The sequence below is a fragment of the Canis lupus genome, chromosome 14, assembly GCF_003254725.2.
Source record: "Canis lupus dingo isolate Sandy chromosome 14, ASM325472v2, whole genome shotgun sequence".
NCBI lineage: Eukaryota > Metazoa > Chordata > Mammalia > Carnivora > Canidae > Canis > Canis lupus.
Window position 1 is genome coordinate 43,176,651 of NC_064256.1, and position 18,837 is coordinate 43,195,487.

General features: G+C 37.0%; 1 protein-coding gene and 1 long non-coding RNA gene across 5 annotated transcripts in view; one reads left to right on the plus strand and one right to left on the minus strand.

The window, feature by feature from the left end:
- Positions 1–202, minus strand: part of LOC112670668 (uncharacterized) — a 34,365-nt gene extending 34,163 nt beyond the window's left edge. For all 3 annotated transcript variants that reach the window (XR_004804557.2, XR_003143132.3, XR_003143133.3), the window contains exon 1: positions 10–202. This is a non-coding gene — a long non-coding RNA (uncharacterized LOC112670668). The remainder of the gene's footprint in view (positions 1–9) is intronic.
- Positions 1–18,837, plus strand: part of GARS1 (glycyl-tRNA synthetase 1) — a 43,712-nt gene that overhangs the window by 332 nt on the left and 24,543 nt on the right. Inside the window, exons 1-7 of one of the 2 annotated variants that reach the window (XM_049093768.1) lie at positions 5,593–5,697; positions 9,499–9,600; positions 10,372–10,474; positions 11,468–11,609; positions 13,338–13,426; positions 14,281–14,357; positions 17,812–17,957. In XM_049093768.1, the coding sequence (XP_048949725.1) occupies positions 10,417–10,474; positions 11,468–11,609; positions 13,338–13,426; positions 14,281–14,357; positions 17,812–17,957 (512 nt within the window). In that variant the 5' untranslated portion in view covers positions 5,593–5,697; positions 9,499–9,600; positions 10,372–10,416. Of the gene's footprint in view, positions 1–5,592; positions 5,698–9,498; positions 9,601–10,371; positions 10,475–11,467; positions 11,610–13,337; positions 13,427–14,280; positions 14,358–17,811; positions 17,958–18,837 lie in introns of those variants that run through there. The other variant, XM_049093767.1, reaches the window with a different exon arrangement.

The window sequence follows — 18,837 nt, forward strand, 5'->3', positions numbered from 1 at the left end:
CCGAGGTACCTCTCTCCTTCATCCGCTGGTGGCCCTTGGTCCCCTGGGGTCTTCGTCGCCTCCGCCGCCCTGGACTCGGGTCCCCGTGTGCGTCGGGCTCCTTCCTCGCGGGCCCCCTCGGGGTGCCCTCCGACCCCCCGCGGCCCTCCGCTCGCCCTCGGCTCTCCTTCCGGCCCGCGGCCGCGTGTGCGCCCCTCCGGCCTCGGGCGGGGCCGCAGCCCGCGCGCTCCCCCCACCCCCGGCCTAGCCCAGTATCCCCCGCTCCAGGGTTCCGGCCTCTGCGGTACCCTTTGTGCCACCCGGGGGGCGAGGTCCTGATTCATCCCGGGTCACAGCGGAGCTGTCGGTTCTGTCTTCTTATTGCTGGACACCCCCCCCCCTTTTTTTTTTTTAAATCGTCAGGATGCTTTGGATCAAGCGTTTCCTCCTTGACATCTCCCTTCACTCGGTGCTTAGGTCTCAGCCACATAGGAGGCTGGGAAAATAAGTTGAAACGTGGAGAGGAGGTGTCCCAACTTCTCTCTCTGATCGTGATGGGAGTTGGTCGCCCTTCGCTCGCTCCTGTCATCTTCTCCGGGTTCCCAAGGGACAGACGATTTGGGATTGAGTGAGCTTTACGCATCGCAAACCTGGGAGGACTGTAAAATGTTGCTGAGTTACCTGGGCGAAGTCAGCCATCCATCCTCCTTATACAACATTTTGAAATGTTTTGATTTTTTTTTTGGGGGGGGGGGTTGGGTGGGAGGAAGTTTCGTGAGCTGGAGGGCTTGATGATTGAATACAGGCCTCCTTTTCCTAGGGCGCGGCGTGAATATTGGAATGTAGGGAGGACGAGGGAAAAGATCAGCTCGAGTGGATGCTCACATCCAGTGAGGCAAAAAAAGCCAAAAACTTGGCACAGGACTCGGGTGTCGGTGACCTAGTAGTAAAATACCAAACGGGGTTTCTTCCGCGCGAGTGCCTGATGCAATAACTTGCCTTAGCTCTGGAGGGTGGAACCCTGCCTCGGAAATGATTTTTTTTTTTGAGCAGAGTTGCCAAAAATTAAGCAGATTTCTGCCACTTTGTGATGTCGACTTCTCTCCACTTAGAGCCTGTGATCCAATAAGTATTTCTCTTGAAATTTCACTATAAGCTTAATTTTTCCTTGTTGTTGGTATCAGACTACCGTGTATGCTTGTTTTCTGTTTCCCTCCACGGCACCCTACCCAAATAAAATGAGGTGTGGTTCCTTTGTCCTTTCTGTAACTCTCAGTCCTCCCCCCCCCATATCCTTTACTTGAGGAGGGAGACTACATCTAATTTGGAAAAACACACACCCAAACCCCTCCCTCTGCCACGTTAGCCTGAAACTGCAGCGCAAAAGTGTCCTTACCATGTTGTAGTAAGACTGTGGAGCTAGTTAACTGAAGTAAACTTTGATCCTGCAACGACCTTCTGATGTGATTACTATTTAGTGTGTTGTTTATGTTGGCTCCGGTTTTTTGTTTTGTTTTGAGAACTTTTCAGATTTTTTTCCCTGAAGATGTAAGTTAGTTCTTGTAAGTTAGAGTTCTTTTTCTCTTTCTCCAGGACCACACGTGTATCGGTTAGCTACCTGGAACATTGAATTGCAGATTCCAGTGTCAGCTGGAAGAGAATTTAACTTTTTCTTTCTTTCTTTCTTTTTTTTTCTTTTTAAAGATTTCATTTATTCATTCATGAGAGACACACAGAGAGAGAGAGGCAGAGAGACACAGGCAGAGGGAGAAGCAGGCTCCATGCAGGGAGCCCAACGAGGGACTCTATCCCGGGTCTCCAGGACCAGGCCCTGGGCTGAAGGCGGCGCTAAACCGCTGAGCCACCGGGCTGCCCTGGAAGAGAATTTAAAGATTATCTAATTAAAGCTAGCTTTCTTTCTTTCTTTTCTTTCTTTTTGTGTTGCTTATGAGGAAATGAGACATTGTCACATCTATCCATTTGACATCTATTCTTTGTGAAGTTTGCACCATTGAAGATGTTCTTGGAGTGGGATTTTTAAGGCACTTAACAACCGGTCTTCTTAGTGGCATCTGTTTTATGTAAATTTGCTTGACTACATGGATGCTGTTGCTTTTTAAAGGTTTGGCTTGTTAATTGATCGAAATGTATTTTCCCATGGCATTTTCTTAGTTATTTCATGGAGAATTCGTTGTGGAACTTGTAGGAGGGCTTCAGAGCATCTAGAAAACACATTCGTTGTTTGATCAAGGGCGCCCTGGGGCACTTAAGGTATATATAATTTATATATATTTATATATAATCTCCATCCCCAACTTAGGGCTGGAACTCAGGACCCTGAGATCAGGAGTCGCATTGTCCACCAACTGAGCCAGCCAGGCACCCAGGGCAACTGAATTTATAAAAAAAAGTCGGGAATTAGGGCACCTGGGTGGCTCAGTTGGTTAAGCATCTGACTGTTGGTTTCTGCTCAGGTCTTGGAATCAAGCCCTCTGTCAGGCTCCTTGATGCTCAGTCTGCTTAAGGTCCTCTTCCTTTCCTTCTGCCCCTCTCTTGGCTTGTGCTCTCACTCTCGCTCTAAAATAAATACATCTTTAAATAATAAAATAAAATGTTATTTTTAAAAAAGTTGAGAATTAGCAGTGTGGCCAGCCTTCATTTTGCCAAATAAGATTTTTTTTTAACCAAATAAAATTAAAAAAAAAAAAAACTAGTATAATCCTCAGACTACCATCTACTTTCCCCTTTTTTTATAAAGAAATTGTATTTTAATACAAAAAAGATTATAACTCAAAAAAGGAGCAGTCTTTTTTTAAGGTTTTATTTATTTATTTATTTTAAGATTTTATTTATTTATTCATGAGAGACAGAGAGAGGGGCAGGGACACAGGCAGAGGGAGAAGCAGGCTCCATGCAGGAGCCTGATGTGGGACTCGATCCTGGGACTCCAGGATCACACCATGAACCAAAGGCAGGCACTAAACCGCTGAACCACCCAGGGATCCCTTAGTATTTGTTTTTTGTTTTGCTTTAGAGTGTCTTTGATGGAGCAGCAAAAATTATTAATTTTATTAAATCCAGACCTTTGTTAATACACCTTTTTGGTGTTCTGTGTGACAAAATGGAAATATGCATAAAGCATACAGAAATATGATTGAGGAAAAACACTTGTATGATTGAGTTGCAAGCTCAACTGTCTTATTTTCATGGGACACTATTTGTCTAATTCACTTTGGATACTAAGCATTCATTTTCTGAAAAATGAGTGAAGTGTGCCTGTGATTTCAAGAAAACAACTGATAGTATTTGTAGGCAATACTTGAATCAGGTTTTTGGTTAATTTTAGAATTTTGGAAACCTTACCTGCTGCTGCATGAGCTTAGCAGCTTCACAGTACTTAACAGACTTTTCTGATGGGATGAGTAGTGTTATTAACAAATGTACTTTTTTTGATATAGTGTAATAAATGGGTCAGTATCTAGAAGATCTACATAACTCAGTTATCTAATATTTTCCAAATGATCAATGCATGATGTTATAGAATCAAGTATTGGTAAAAGATTTATTCAGAGTCTAAGATACATTAATGGATTTAATATAACAGAGTATAAAAAGTTCATTGGTATAGCTTCCAATTTCACATTGCTAGTAACCTTTTAGAAATAACCTTTAAGAAACTACCACTTGTCAGAATTTTGGTATAGTCTAAAAGAAGAATATCCACAGTTATTTCAAAAAGCTTTTAAAACTCTCCCTTTTCTAACTTAAGATATTCTTTGTATACTTCACCATTAAAATGGTATATTGCAAGAGAGGCAGATATGCAAATCTAGCTATCTTCTGTTAAGCTAGAAATAAAGAGATTTGCAAAATTATAAAACCCACTCTCACTTTTTATTTCATTTTGGAAAATACAATTATTTTCACAGAAATGTTACTGTTAGCACATTGGCACATATTGGGCTTTTATTATTTAAATGAATTAATATTTTAAATTTGCATTTTAATTTCTAATATAGTAAAAATTGGTAGAAATAGCCCACAACAACAAAACTTTTTGGGATCCTCAGTAATTTTAAACTGTATAAAGAGGTTCTAAGACCAAGAAATTGTGGAACTGATGTTTTAGAGGAATGGAAGTATCTGATTTATATGAAGACAGATTTGGGCCCTTGTCTGGAATGCAGCCCCCCACAAGCTCCCATTCCCCTCAGCCTGTTTTTCCCTTTACAGCTCAGTGTTTTCTCCTATCCTCTCATTGTCTCCGCTTTCTCATTTCTCATTTATTCATTTTTTCCACTGCTCTCTGCCTTTGGCTCTACTACTGCCCTTGTCTGGAACCCTAACAGGTACTTTTCAATGATCATCATTTTACCTATCTTCAGCATTTAATTGTGTTGATCACACTTTCCTGTCAAGAATGCTTCCCCACCCCCAGCTTTGTCTAAACAGGAAGTGAGATTCTGTAGCTGAAGAAATATGTATCTCAAGTCTCAATACAAACAGGATCTATTGAGATGACTTTCACTTGATCTGGAGATTTAGGGAGGAACTGGTGTAGAGATTTGGTGATATAGTTTCAGTTTCATTGCTTGGAATTAAGAGGTCACTCAAATGATTTTGGTGGATATTGCTTGATGCTCTACCATAGTAATTAATGTGGAGAAAAGCAGCCAAGAAGGACCTTTGTTTTTTTTTTTTAACTTGTTGTAAACCTTTTTTTTTTTTTTTTTTTAAACTGTCAAGATAAACGTTTTTGCAGAATTGCTGGTTGGGTCTCTTTATACCATTGTATATTTTTGTGTTGCTGTGTCTAGTTATAAAAATCTAGCCTACAGGGCACCTATAAGCCCTAAAAGTGTAGGCTATAGGGTGGCTCAGTTGGTTAAGTGTCTGACTCTTGATTTCAGCTCATGATCTCAGGGTCCTGGGATCAAGCCCTGTGTCAGGCTCCGGGCTCAGTGGGGAGTCTGCTTAAGATTATCTCCTTCCCTCTTCTGTCTCTGCCCCACTTCCCCAGCTCTCTCTTTCTCTCTCTCAAATAAGTAAATAAATCTTTAAAAAAAAATGTAGTTGTATTTCTAGAGTTTGGATCTATTAGCTGATGTTCAGCTGTTCAGGAAAACATTAAAATGAGATAGTTCATGTGAAGTGCTGAGAATGCTGCCAACAGTACATATAGTGAGTAAGTTCTTGCTAACTTAGGTATTGCTCTGGGATGATTGTAGTTTATTGGGATGCTAGTTTTACCAAAACATTGCTGGCATGGAGCTCACATTTTCTTGTGATTGCCAGTTTGATAACATTCTGCACCTTTCGGGGAGGATTGATGTCTGAATTTGGTGAGATAGGATGCTAGAAAAGCCTTTTTAGTGCTTTCTTGGGAGGTCTTTTGTAGTGATTTACTGTCTTCCACGCTAATGGTAGGAATAGATGTGTGAATAATATTACTTGTGTTTTAGTATTTCAAATTTTCTTTTGCTCTGATTGGGAAGACAGATGAAACTCACGTCGTTGTTGTAGTAGTAATAAGACTTAGGGTGAAGAACCCTGGATTTTTCTCTGCTTTGATTTTCTAGACTAAGAGTGCCCACTAAACCTCTTGCTTAATCCACAAAGGGAAAATGAAAAGTTTATGAAGTTTCTGCCAATGATTATAAAACATTTGGGAATCTGAGATGAACTCAATCTTAACAAGAGTTTTCTACCTACATATGTGTAAGTAAAGCTAATTAATGAGGAAATGTTTTCTTGTTGATTTTTTTTGGCTGGCTGAATATGTACCATGATATATATGAAGGATCTGTGAAGAAGATCCCTTGGAATGATTTATGTAATAGCTATTCTGTTTAATGATTGCAGGCTGTTAGTTCTAATATATGTCTTTATGGTAGGAATTTATCCAGGAACTAAACTTTATCTTAAGGGTGGTTTAGAGATAGTCATGATATTTCATGTCACCTTCATTCAGCACACCCAATGCATGCATGCAAGCACAACCCAAAATATAATTGAGTGGTGAACAGAGAAGGGAGAAAAAGAATTAGAAAATAGGACTCTATCTGTATTCCATCTTTAGATCACCTCCAATTCTTCTGTTTTCAGGATTGGATCATTATAAATCATGGTTTAATTATTCTGTTATTTAGGATAAGCATGATTATTTCCTTTCTTTTTTTCTTTTCTGTTTTTTTATTATTTCCTTTCTTTACTGCGTTTTACAGAGGATTAACTCAGTGTAGGAATCCTCACTTGTACTTTTTTTTTGTTTGTTTTTTGTTTTTTAATAGCTACACTTTCTTTGTTGTATGTATTCTGTGCTGGAACCTTAAAAGACCCCCAAAAAATTGTTTTAGGGAAATTTATTTAAAAATTTTCCTTCCTTGTGGCTTTGCTTGCTAGTGTTCTCTTAGAAGTTTCAAAAGAGAAGGTAGATTAAGTGTGTGGGAGTGCTAACCTTTGACACATGGAGGATAGATATTCAGAACTACTTGCTTCTTTCAGACATTCAAAAAGAACTACCATTTGCTGCTTTTCAAAACAAAGGCTCTCACAGAGTTCTTATCCTCATCAAAAGCTCTGTTAGTGAACATTTGTAAGATAGGTGTTCTGATAGGTAGAGGAAAGGAAAAGAACCACTGAGTGAGTAAAGAAATAAGTCAGTAGATATTTACTGCATCATAAGTGCTTTGTACTTTGCTAGGTTTAGGTTGTGATATCAGTCAACAAATATTTGACACACGCAGTGTCCCCTTTTACATCAGATATTTTGGAATTCCCCATTATTCTCCAACAATGAAATTCATACAAAATATCTACCCTGAAAGTAAACATTATTGAAGGCTTGGGAGTAGGAACAGTCACGAAATTAGAAATGCTTTGTGCTTGTGAAAAGATTTACAAAGGTGGGAGAGAAATGACATGAATTAGGGTAGGTTGCGGTGTATCTTAGCATAGACACTTTTGGATGAGAACCTTATAATGTTTTAGCAATCTCATTTTGGGGTATAAAAGGGAGAGAGTAGATTGAAATTTGAAAATGACCAGATATTGGAGATAAAGAAGGATAACTTGATGTTTCTTGTTTGGGAAATGGTAGATTTGGTTGTTGTTAACAAATGGAAGGCAATACTTAAAAGAAGGAAAAGAAGGAACAAGTGTAGGGCAGAGAAAAATAATTTAGTTATAAACCAGTTGGATTTGAAGTATTTGAAAAGTAACTCAGCCACTTCAAAGTTGGGGTGTTTTATAGCATGATAACTATAATTTTTTGTGTCTACTGTTTGTTAGGTACTATTAAAAATATCGTACTTAAATTGTTTTATTCACTCTATAACAGTTCAGTGAGTATTGTCATCAGTTCAGTGAGTATTGAACAGTTGAGGAAAGAAGCTCAAAAAGGTATCAGCTTGCTCAGGATTTCACAATTAGCTAGAGGGCATAAAACCTCTAAAAAGCCTTTAATTCCTCATAAATACAATGTTTTACAGACTTGTCTAGATATAGGTTTTTGTTTTGTATATTGTTTGGATTTTATGGTGCTTCCTAAATCTGAGAATTCAAGTGTTTGAGCAATTATAGAAAAATTCATAGTCATTATCTTTTTTTTTTTTAAGATTTTATTTGTTCACGAGAGACAACAGAGGGAGGGGCAGAGACCTAGGCAGGGGGAGGAGAAGCAGGCTCCATGCAGGGGGCCTGATGTGGGACTTGATCCCGGGACTCCAGGATCACTCCAGGATCACGCCCTGAGCTGAAGGCAGATGCTCAACCACTGAGCCACCCAGGCATCCCTCATTATCTTTTCAAATAGAACCTCTTATGGATTTTCTTTATTTTCTTTGAGAATTCTGGTTGGATGAGTGTCAGACTGTCTTTTTTCTGTCTCATTGCCCTGTTTGTATTTTTAAATCTTTGTCTCTCTGCTCCATTAAATGGATTACGCATGGATAATTTCTTTAGATCTGTACTGTAAATCACTAATTCTCTCTTAAACCTTGATCTGCTATTTAACCTGTCCAGTGAGTTTTTAATTTCAGTGATTTATTTCTAGATGATCTACGTGATTCGTTTTCTCTTTGCTTATTTATTTATTTACCTATTTTGACGTGTAGGTGACACACGTTATATAGGTGTACAAAGTAGTAATTTGACAAGTTTATACGTTATGCTATGCAAGTGTAGTTACCATCTGTCACCATATAATGCTATTGTAATACAATTGATTGTATTCTGTATGCTCTTTTTTTCTTGTGACATATTCATTCCATAACTAGAAGCCTCTATCTCCCACTCCCTTTCCCCCATTTTGCCCCTTCCTCACCCTTTTGTTGTCTCTTTTAGACCTGAACCTGTGCAGTTCTTTTGCAAGTTTCCTGATTGTTTCTTATAGTCTGTTCTTTGCTCCTGTTTTTGACTTTTTTTTTTTTAATGTCCTGAGCATTTAACAATTGTATTTGATCATTTTAATACTTTCGAGGGTCTAATTCTGTTGTCATTTCCAGTGAGTCTCCCCTATAGTGGCTTTTTTCTGCAATGGGTTTTTAAATTTTGAATTGAGTGCTTATTATTTTGGTTACCTTGATCTGTGGCAATCCTAAAAGGCCTGTGTGGAAGGTCTGCTTCTCTAGAGGGCAGTTACTTCCTTTGGGAACTCAAAGGCTCTATCAATTTGACAACTTTAATTTCTCGACTTGAAGTTTCCTAGGTCATGTAGGTAATGTTCTGTTTGTTTGCTTTTTCAGATTACTTATTTCACCACATTACCATGAGTATGGGAATCAGTATACAGGTGGTAGGTTGTTGGAAGTGAATGTGGTATTCTAGAGTAATTAGCAAGGAAAAATTCTACCAAGAAAAGAGCAGAGGAATGAGTCAGTTGTGACTAAGAAGAAATGGTCAAAGTAGGTGGGAAACCAAAAGGGTTGTTTTTGTAGGTAGGAGAGAGATTCAGGAGAGGGGAGAGTCGTTTGTTTGTTTGTTTGTTTATTGATTTATTTATTTAAAGATTTTATTTATTTATTCCTGAGAGACAGAGAGAGAGAGGCAGAGACACAGGCAGAGGGAGAAGCAGGCTCCATGCAGGGAGCCCGACGTGGGACTCTATCCCGGGGTTTCCAGGATCATGCCTTGGACTGAAGGTGGCGCTAAACCACTGAGCCACCCGGGCCACCTGGGAGAGTCGTTTATTTATTGGTTGTGTTCTCAGTACTAACCTTGTTTCATAGTTTTTATCAATGCTTTCCTCTCCTCCTTTTCCACCTGTCTTCTCTCTCAAAAGGAAAAAAGAAAAAAGCACACTAGTACTAATCACCCTTAGAACATAGTTATTTGTATACTTTGTGTATTTTGCTGGATTATAAATGCTAAGGGCAAAGACCTTCAGTTATTTATAATGACATCTCACATAATAAACATTCTTACACAGATACTTTTTAAAAAGACATGCTTAAAAACACATTCATTACTTTTTTGACTTTTGAAACCAATCCTGAATATAAACTGTCTTTGTTGACTTAGGGAGATCTTGTACGAAAACTGAAAGAAGATAAAGCACCCCAAGTAGATGTAGACAGAGCTGTAGCTGAGCTCAAAGCCCGGAAGAGGGTTCTGGAAGCAAAGGTGAGTCTTGGGATCCTAAAAGGGGAATGTAAATAGGTACAGGATTGTTCATCTTTATTTAATCTCTTTAGGTGGGAAAGACCTAAAAAAGTTTCTGAGCAAGTATCAGTATCATTTGCTTTATCTCTATTTAGCCAGCATGGCTTCTCCTCCTCTACCTGGCAGATTTCTCATGCTTTCACACCGTCTCTTACAACATCACGTCTCTTACAACATCACGTTGTCTGTGAAGCCTCTATGACTTCTGACCTACCCCTCCCCAGAATCCTGGATTTGATACACTTCGTGAATTTCCCTGGAAGGCATTGTGTTTGCTCTTCGTTTTGTTTCATTCTGTTTTGTTCTTGCCCTTCCTTATGAATTCTATGCTTGGAAATAATGGTTATGTATTAAATATTTTTTCTTTTAAGGAAAGGGTGTATCTATCTGATACCTCTTCTCAAATCTTTCAAACAATAAATCTCCCATCACCAAACTGAAATAGTTTGGAGTTCCAAGTCTTACTACAGTGATCCATTAAAAATTCAGATACTGCTTATCAGTATCTGCATCTAAGTAAGCTTAGTCTTCCTATTCCTAAATAATTAAAGGTATCTTTTCTGTAATTAAAAGGGGAAAAAACCCTAAGGATTCTATTTTTTAAAGTTATCAAAATTTTGTCTGTTAAATTTTATATTGAATTTGGCTATGGAATCAATGGAATTCACATATATAAATTCATATTTCTTCTCATCCCTAATCACACGTTTTCTATTTAAAAATCCCTTACAGGAGCTAGCATTACAACCCAAAGATGACATTGTAGACAGAGCAAAAATGGAAGATACCCTGAAAAGGAGGTTTTTCTACGATCAAGCTTTTGCTATTTATGGAGGTAGGGGATTAATGATAGAGCAGTTATGTTGTTGGTTGGTTTAATATTCTTAAATAAAAAAAAACTTGGCTTTTCAGTTGATACCTAATTGTATCAGGTCACATAAAACAGAGTATTTTGCCCTTGTTTGTTTAAAATTGGCCACTTGGTGTAAAATCTGTTTATTTCTTTCTACTCTACTTATTCTCAAAGACTGCTTTTTTCCATTAGGATGTAGGGAATTGTTAGGAGGCCAAGTAGTAAGCATTTAATATGTTCCTGTGCCTATCAGATAGACTCTTCTTAGGAGCAGTCAGGGGCCGTTGTAACACTGAACTACTATACTGTGCCTCTCCACACAAGGGGAGTGATAAGCCAGGGTCCCTAGATTATTCTTCATGGCAACTGTCAGGAGAAAACATTCTTCATGGATATATAGGTAAATCTGCATCCTTCTGAACACTGTATGAAGGTATAGGCAAAGATAATTCATTGATTAAATGTGCAGTAGTATCTTTCATAGTCAGTGGAGATCATTATACCGGTGTTAGACTTTCAGTACTTTACCATTGAAACTTGATTCGAGTTTGGTTAAGCAGATCTCTAAATGTTTAACTTTTTGAGGTTTAAATATAGTGGCTCATATATCCAAGAATAAATTAGAGAATTGGGTGCTAAAATTCATCATTGTTATCAGCTGATGCAACAAGTTACTTCTATGGCAGAAAACTGTAGTCTGTTTTTCATTGTTTCTCATATATGGAGGAACATCTTTTCCCTTTAGTTTTTTACTAATCCTACTTGAAATTCTTAATATGGAGATAGTAAATGAAGCAAGAGTTTTTAATTTTACTTCTGTAGCTAGCTGGAAGTAAGGCTTTTCTATATTGAGGGGCTTGAATTATTGACCTTAATACCTTTTTAGGGAATATGTGAAGTTTTACAGTTTCTCATGTCTCCTCGCTTTCATTTGCTGACAGTGACAAGGTAAAGTTCCTTATTCATATTTTATAGGTGTTAGTGGTCTGTATGATTTTGGGCCAGTTGGATGTGCTTTGAAGAACAATATTATTCAGACCTGGAGGCAGCACTTTATCCAAGAGGAACAGATCCTGGAGATTGATTGTACCATGCTCACTCCTGAGCCAGTTTTAAAGTAAGATTTCTACTTTGGCGGCTGAAATTCATTAATATGTGTATTTAAGTAACTTCTGATTACTAAACATATTCATTGTAAAAATGTAGAGTATAAAGAAAAACAAAATATACACCTAATGTTTATAGACAGCCATGTCAAAATTATTGTGTTTATCCTTATTGTCTTCTTTCTTTGTAAGTCCTTGTATATACATCAGTGTTAGCACACTGCTTTTTTAATGTAATATAGGTGAACATTTACTTATATCATTAAATATTAATATTCTTCTAAAGCATTTTTAATGACAGCATAATATTTTCTCATAGATATACCACAGTTTCTTTAGCTAGTACCATATTGTAGGCATTTAAATTGTTCCTTGGGTACCTGGGTGGCTCAGTTGGTTAAGCGGCCAACTCTTTAGTTTCAGCTCAGGTCATGATCTCAAGATCCTGGGATTGAGCCCCACGTCAGGCTCTGTGCTCAGCAGGGAGCCTGTGTGAGGTGTGTCTCTCTCCCCCCACCCCCGCCCCTGCCCTCATTTTCATGTATGTGCGTGCTCACTCTCAAATCTTAAAAATAATTTGTTTCTGATGTTCGAGTCCATTGAACATCCTGATGGATTTTGTGTATATGTGATTATTTCCTTACTCTAAGTTTTTAGAAGTTCTGGGCAAAGGTGTGTATACACTTATAATTACTATTTGTGCTGAAGTGTTAGTGCAGAAATTTAGGTCATTCCTACTAACATTGAAATCAGGGCAGGATTTGTAGAATATAAAACGAAAGAAGAAGAATTCTGACATTTTGTATCTCTCATCACTTCATTGTATTTTTTAAAATATTTTATTTATTTATTTGACAGGCAGAGCCCACAAGTGTGCTCATGAGTGGGGAGGAAGGGTAGAGGGAGAGGGACAAGCAGACTCCCTGCTGAGCAGGGACCTTGATTCTTGGCTCGATCCCAGGACCCTGAGATTATGGCCTGAGCTGAAGGCTGACGCTTAACTGATTGAGCCACCCAGGTGCTCCTCATCATTTCATTTAATGCTGCCTGGTAAAGAGCCCATTTTCACTGTTTAGATCCTTTGGGCTCTCTCAGTAATTTCAGCCAATAAAAACAAGATGAATTCCTGATGATGGATCTAAAAGATCAAGACAACCTTTTCCTTAGCTACTTGCTCCACTAATAGGAACTGTGTAAGAGATAATACCAGTGTCCATATAGTGTTCAGTGGCAGAAGACGCTTTCCTTAAGATTTATCATGAATTTATCATGAATTCTTTCCTAGTCAAGTTCCCCATGATTTTGACCTTTGCTTAGATCACTAGTAATGGGATCTAAGCATTAGTAATTAATTCATTACATAATGAATTAATTGATTTAACTCTTGAATTAATTGATTCTGTAAGATAGCACGTACTTTATGACAGCTTATAAAAGAGTGTAATCCAGTTGAAGTCTTTTTCCTGTGGAAAGGAAGAGCTTGGGGAAAGGGTGGGGATAGATTTGAGGAAGAATTTTCTCTGGCCTAAATTATTATCTACCATGGATGTATCACTATATATATATGTGTATATATATATATATATATATATATATATATATATATATAGGAGCTTCCATCTTTGATATACACAGATGCATGATATACTATTTAAACATGGTATACTATTGTCTTAGGAGGTAAAGTATGTATTAATTTGTATGAAAATAACAAATTGGCTTGGCATTTGTTAACTTAGGACCTCTGGCCATGTAGACAAATTTGCAGACTTCATGGTGAAAGACGTAAAAAATGGAGAGTGTTTTCGTGCTGACCATCTTTTAAAAGGTATGGTTTTTTCACTTCAGATAAATGTTCTTCCAAGTAAAAATGATCAAAACAAAGGGTTTAGATTAAACTTTTCTCATTTTTTTCTATGAGCTTGCTTTGGCAGAGTGTATACTCATTTTTTTCTATTAAAATTTTTTTTGGGCATAACACAGAGTAAAGTGCATAGATTGTAATTAAACATACAAGCAGACCTCATATTGCACTCCACTTACTGTGCTTTATAATACTATGTGTTTTACAAATGAAAGGTCAATTTGTCAAGCAAGTCTATCAGTGCTATTTTTCCAACAGCTTTTGCTCACTTTGTCTCTCTCATGTTTCGGTAATTCTTGCAATATTTCAAACTTTATTATTATATTTGTTATGGTGTTCAGTGATTAGGACTCATTGAAAGCTCAGGTGATGGTTAGCATTTTTTTTAGTAATATATATTTTAATAAAAGTATACATTTTTTAAAGATATAATGCTATTGCATATTTAACAGAGTACAGTATGGTGCAAACAACTTTTATATGCACTGGGAAACCAAAATGTTCGTTTGATTTGCTTTATTGAAATATTTGCTGTATTGTGGTGGTTTAGAACTGAACCCACACTATCTCCAAGGTATGCCTATACAACCCAAGTCCCTTATTTAACAAAAAGTAGTATATGATAATTAGAAATTCTAAGTTAGCAAAAGAATCAAGGTAGCATCACGATTCTCCCTGTAAAATCAGCCATGGAATTTATATAAAGTAAGAACATTATCCTTGTATTCATTTTCTTACCTTTCCAGCACTGAAACTCAAAGTACATTGTCCTTTTATCCATTGATTGAAATTGACATGTACCAACACTGTTCTTATAGCTCATTTACAGAAATTGATGTCTGATAAGAAGTGTTCTGCTGAGAAGAAATCAGAGATGGAAAGTGTCTTGGCTCAGGTGAGTACTTTAGAGATGTTATCATAGCAACTCAGGTAGGTGTTGTCTTTCAGTGTTTAGTGACTGTTGAATTCCACGTTGTGCTGACCCAGGCCACGATTGTAAGGAAGGGGAATTTACCTTCTGTCTCTCTCTGAATTTTTGTTTTCTTCTCTCTCTACTTTTTGTGACTAACACTTTATTTTACCCCAAACTAGCAATTCAGTGTAAATAGGCATGAAATTTGTTCTGTCTCCTTGGAAACCAATTTTCTGGATTTAATAGCAAAAACCAGAGGCATGACTAGTGATGAATAGTGTTTAGTCTTGATGTGGAGATTTTGGGGCAGATCTCTTTTGAGCACTGTCTCATCAGCCACTTTGTCTGCTTCTGGTTGCACTGACCCTGGCTACATGGTATTATTCTTAGAACATGATGAGCAGGCCCCCTGCTTTTCCTATAGACTAAAAATTTTTTAACTTCTGTTTAAGTTGGCAAAATTTAGGGAAGACTTAAAAGAGACCATAGAAATAATGTTCTGATTTTTACCAAGAGCAGGAATACCCTCTATATCAGAAGTAGTTCTTATCCTTTTTTAGGTCACATGTCATTTTAAGAATATCATGAGGAATGCCTGGGTGGCTCAGCAGTTGAGTGCCTGCCTTCAGCTCAGGGCGTGATCCTGGGATCCGGGATCGAGTCCACATCAGGCTCCTAGCAGGAAGCCTGCTTCTCCCACTGCCTGTGTCTCTGCCCGCCCCCCCCCCTTTCTCTTTCTCTTTCTCTTTCTCTCTCTCTTTCTCTTTCTCTTTCTCTTCTCTCTTTCTCTCTGTGTCTCTCATGAATTAAAAAAAAAAAAAAGAATATTATGAAAACTGCACCTCTTTTCCCCAGGAAGATGCACAGGTCCATGTATATATATTGTCACCTCATGTATCCGTTTAAGCAAAGTACATTTCTTCAACACCATGTTTGATCATGAGGTCCACCAAGTCTCACCTCTTAAATATTATTTACTTGGGCAAAAATGTACATGCATACACACAGAAACCCGTGCTGTATTTATAAATATTTTCTTTATATTGGTATATAAATAGGTGAGGCTATATATAGGAATCCCTATCTCTGCTTTTTTTTTTTTTTTTTTCATGACAGTTTATTGGGTATTTTTCAGCTGCTGCCTTATTTTCTAAAAATATGCTGATTTTTTTCTCCCTGTGATATCTGGCTTTCAAACAGTAGCTAAGAAATTTTCTCCTTCCTCATTTAAATTGAAAGAAACTCTTAATTTGGCTGTTGACTCATCTACCAATTTATTTTCGTCTTGTGAGGTATATTTTTCCTTTGCTTGAAGCTCATTGCTTTAGTATTGTTGCTCATAGTTTAGTTAATTAATTCTTGGATTTTGACACCATTATAGCTGAACATTCATTTCTCATTTCCTTTCTTTCCCAAAGGCATGACCTTTATTAGAAAGAAGAAATGAAAAGCCCTGCTAATTACCTCTAAATTACTGTTTCCCATTTATAATGTTAGACTTACTAAGATTTTGTGAATATGTGTTTTTGATCTTAACAGTTTCATTTATTTTTGAGTCAGTTGTCAGAGCAGGAAGTAATTAGCTGGTTTATTAAGCCATTTATAGTTTGAACACTGACTGTCTCATCACACATCCATGGTCTTAGGAGAACAATCTGTTTTTTTGGTTTTGATTTTTTTAGAGAAAATGCACATGTGCTGGTGTGGAAAGGTGCAAAAGGAAAGGGAGAGAGACTCTTAAGTAGGTTCCACACCCAGTGTGTAGCCCAATGCAGGAGCCCAAAATAGGGCTCAATCTCATGACCCTGAGATCATGACCTGATCTGAAATCAAGAGTCAGATGCTTAACCAACTGAGACACCCAGGTGCCCCAGAGAGCAATCTGTTTTTTGATTTGCCATATCAGATGTACGTACAAGCTGTCAATGTAACTAACTTTTATTGAAAATTTGGAGACTGTGGTCTAGTACTCAGTAATGGCCCTGGTGGATTTATGGCCAAAGGCTCATCTGTTTGCTTGATCAAATGATAGTGTTTTCTCCACCTGTTAGTGCCTATGATTCCTTTTCAGCTTTATGCAGCATGATGGTTTTCTTAAAAGGCACTGATTCACCCTCTGGTAGGAAGAGCTTTATTTATTCCTTTATGTGGATTCAGCAGCTCAGAACTGTTTTTCTTCTCTGTCCATTTGTGCTGACCCATCTCTGCATGTACCAGTTATTAAGTCATTTTTTAAGCTTTTTGTTATGACAACTTCAAAACATATACAAATAGAAAATAGTTTATTAAATACTTACATACTCATGAACCTGCTACAGTTTTATCAGATTTTGTTGAATCCTTCCCTGCTTTCCTGTCGTTTTCTCCAGGATTATTTTGAAGTACATCTATAACATCATTGTATTACATTTTCTCAAATGTTAACCAGTTTTTTTCTGTTTGAATTGGGATCCACATTAAGTCCATACTTTATGAGTGGTTGGTATAATTCTTAAATCTCTTGCAATCTGTAGGTTCTTCATCTCTAATTTTCCTTCATTTTCATTTAAAAAATTATTTTTTGAAGTTGAGACATTTGTTCTTTTTTTTTTTTTTGAGACATTTGTTCTTTAGTGTTTTCTACTATCTGGATTTAGCTGACTGCATTATTTTAGTGATGTTTCTACATCAGTAAATTTTGCTTTATGTCTACATTACTTATAATTTGGTAGTCAGGCGTATAGGCCCAATCAGATATTTTGGCAAAACACTTAGTAAGTGGTATAGCATGTGCTGTGTGCCAGGCCCTATGCTAAGTACTTTATGTAGTTAATCTTCATAGTAAAGTAGATTCTATTTCCCTATTTCACAGATACGCAAATTGAGGCTCAGAGTAGTTAGGTAAGAATTTACTCTTGAGTCACGCAATCTGTAAATGGTAGAGTTGGGCAGTTTATCCACATTTTTCTGACTCCAGAGCCTCCATTCTTATGGTCTTGAGTTGATTTATCGATTTTGTTTCTATTAGGAGATTGTTTTTTAACTTTTAAATATTGTTCAGTATTAAATGGTTTGTCATAATCATTTGAAATTTTTGACTTGGAGGTCATGCACCATTTTAGAGGGTTTCACGATGATTACCATTGTATAAAAATTGAAATACACTGGAATAAGTAGACACGAATAGGAAATAATTTTTACCTCTAAGAGCTTTATATTTAGTAGCTTTATATTCAGTCCCAGAAAGATACTCCATTTCTCTAGAGTGGTAAATGGTAAAACTGATAAGTGAAAAGTGTGTGTGAGCTGGTTATGGTTTTAATTTGAGTTTTTTGAAGGTTAGATTAACTTGGATGTTCTTACTTTGGGTGACTTGATGGATGGGTTTTATATATACAATACTTTTATGCTCTGTTTTTTCCTGTCTTTTACGTTATTTTCTCTGCCTATCCTTTAGCTTGATAACTATGGACAGCAAGAACTTGGGGATCTTTTTGTGAACTATAATGTAAAATCCCCCAATACTGGAAATGATCTCTCCCCTCCAGTATCTTTTAACTTAATGTTCAAGACCTTCATTGGGCCTGGAGGAAACATGCCTGGGTATGTATCACTTATTCTTTATGTAATGAAATTACTAAAATTGCTTGTAATAAAAAGTAAACATCAAATCAGTCATGAAGGAAATTTTTTGAAAAATTATATATATATATATATAGAAAGTATAGATAAGTATAGTAAGGAGAAATAATGACATATATTCTTAAATGCATTCCTTCTGATTATTTCTGAATGAAATTTTTGTGTGTGTGTGTGTGCGATTTTTTTTTTTTTTTTTTGCCACAAAATAAACAGGTCTGTGATAATTATGTCTTGTGATAGCTGTATAGGGCAGGAGAGATAGTTGAAGAATGATTTGAAAGTCATTGAACTTGTTGCTGAAGGAGACTTAGAAACCATTTAGTATAGATCAACACTGTCCAATAGAATTTTCTGCAGTGGTGTAAATGTTCTGTAATCTGTACTATCCAGTATGGTAGCCACTAGACATATATGGCTGTTGAGCCATTGAAATGGAGTTAGTGCTTCTGAGGACCTCAACTTTGAAGTGTATTAAATTTAAACAGGCATTTCACTAGTGGTCTACCATATTGAACAACTTAGATTTAGCTTATTATTTAAAAGATGTGGTTTTAACAGTAAAGAAAGCTGTTAAACTGTTTACGGTATGATCCAGAACTAGAATGTGTATTTACAGATTCCTTCTCCATGTTAACAAACTTAGCCAAAGTATTTCACTTTATAACTTGAGATCTTTTTCTTACAGTCTCATTGTAGGGTAGTAGAGGGTAGGGGTAGGCTTTTGTTAGATGAATCTAGATAGATTATGTTTTCTGGAGTAGAAATGGAAGAATGGTAAAAATTTTGACAGAATGTATTACTGGAATTATTTTAGTCACACACTGTGTTGACTTGGGATATT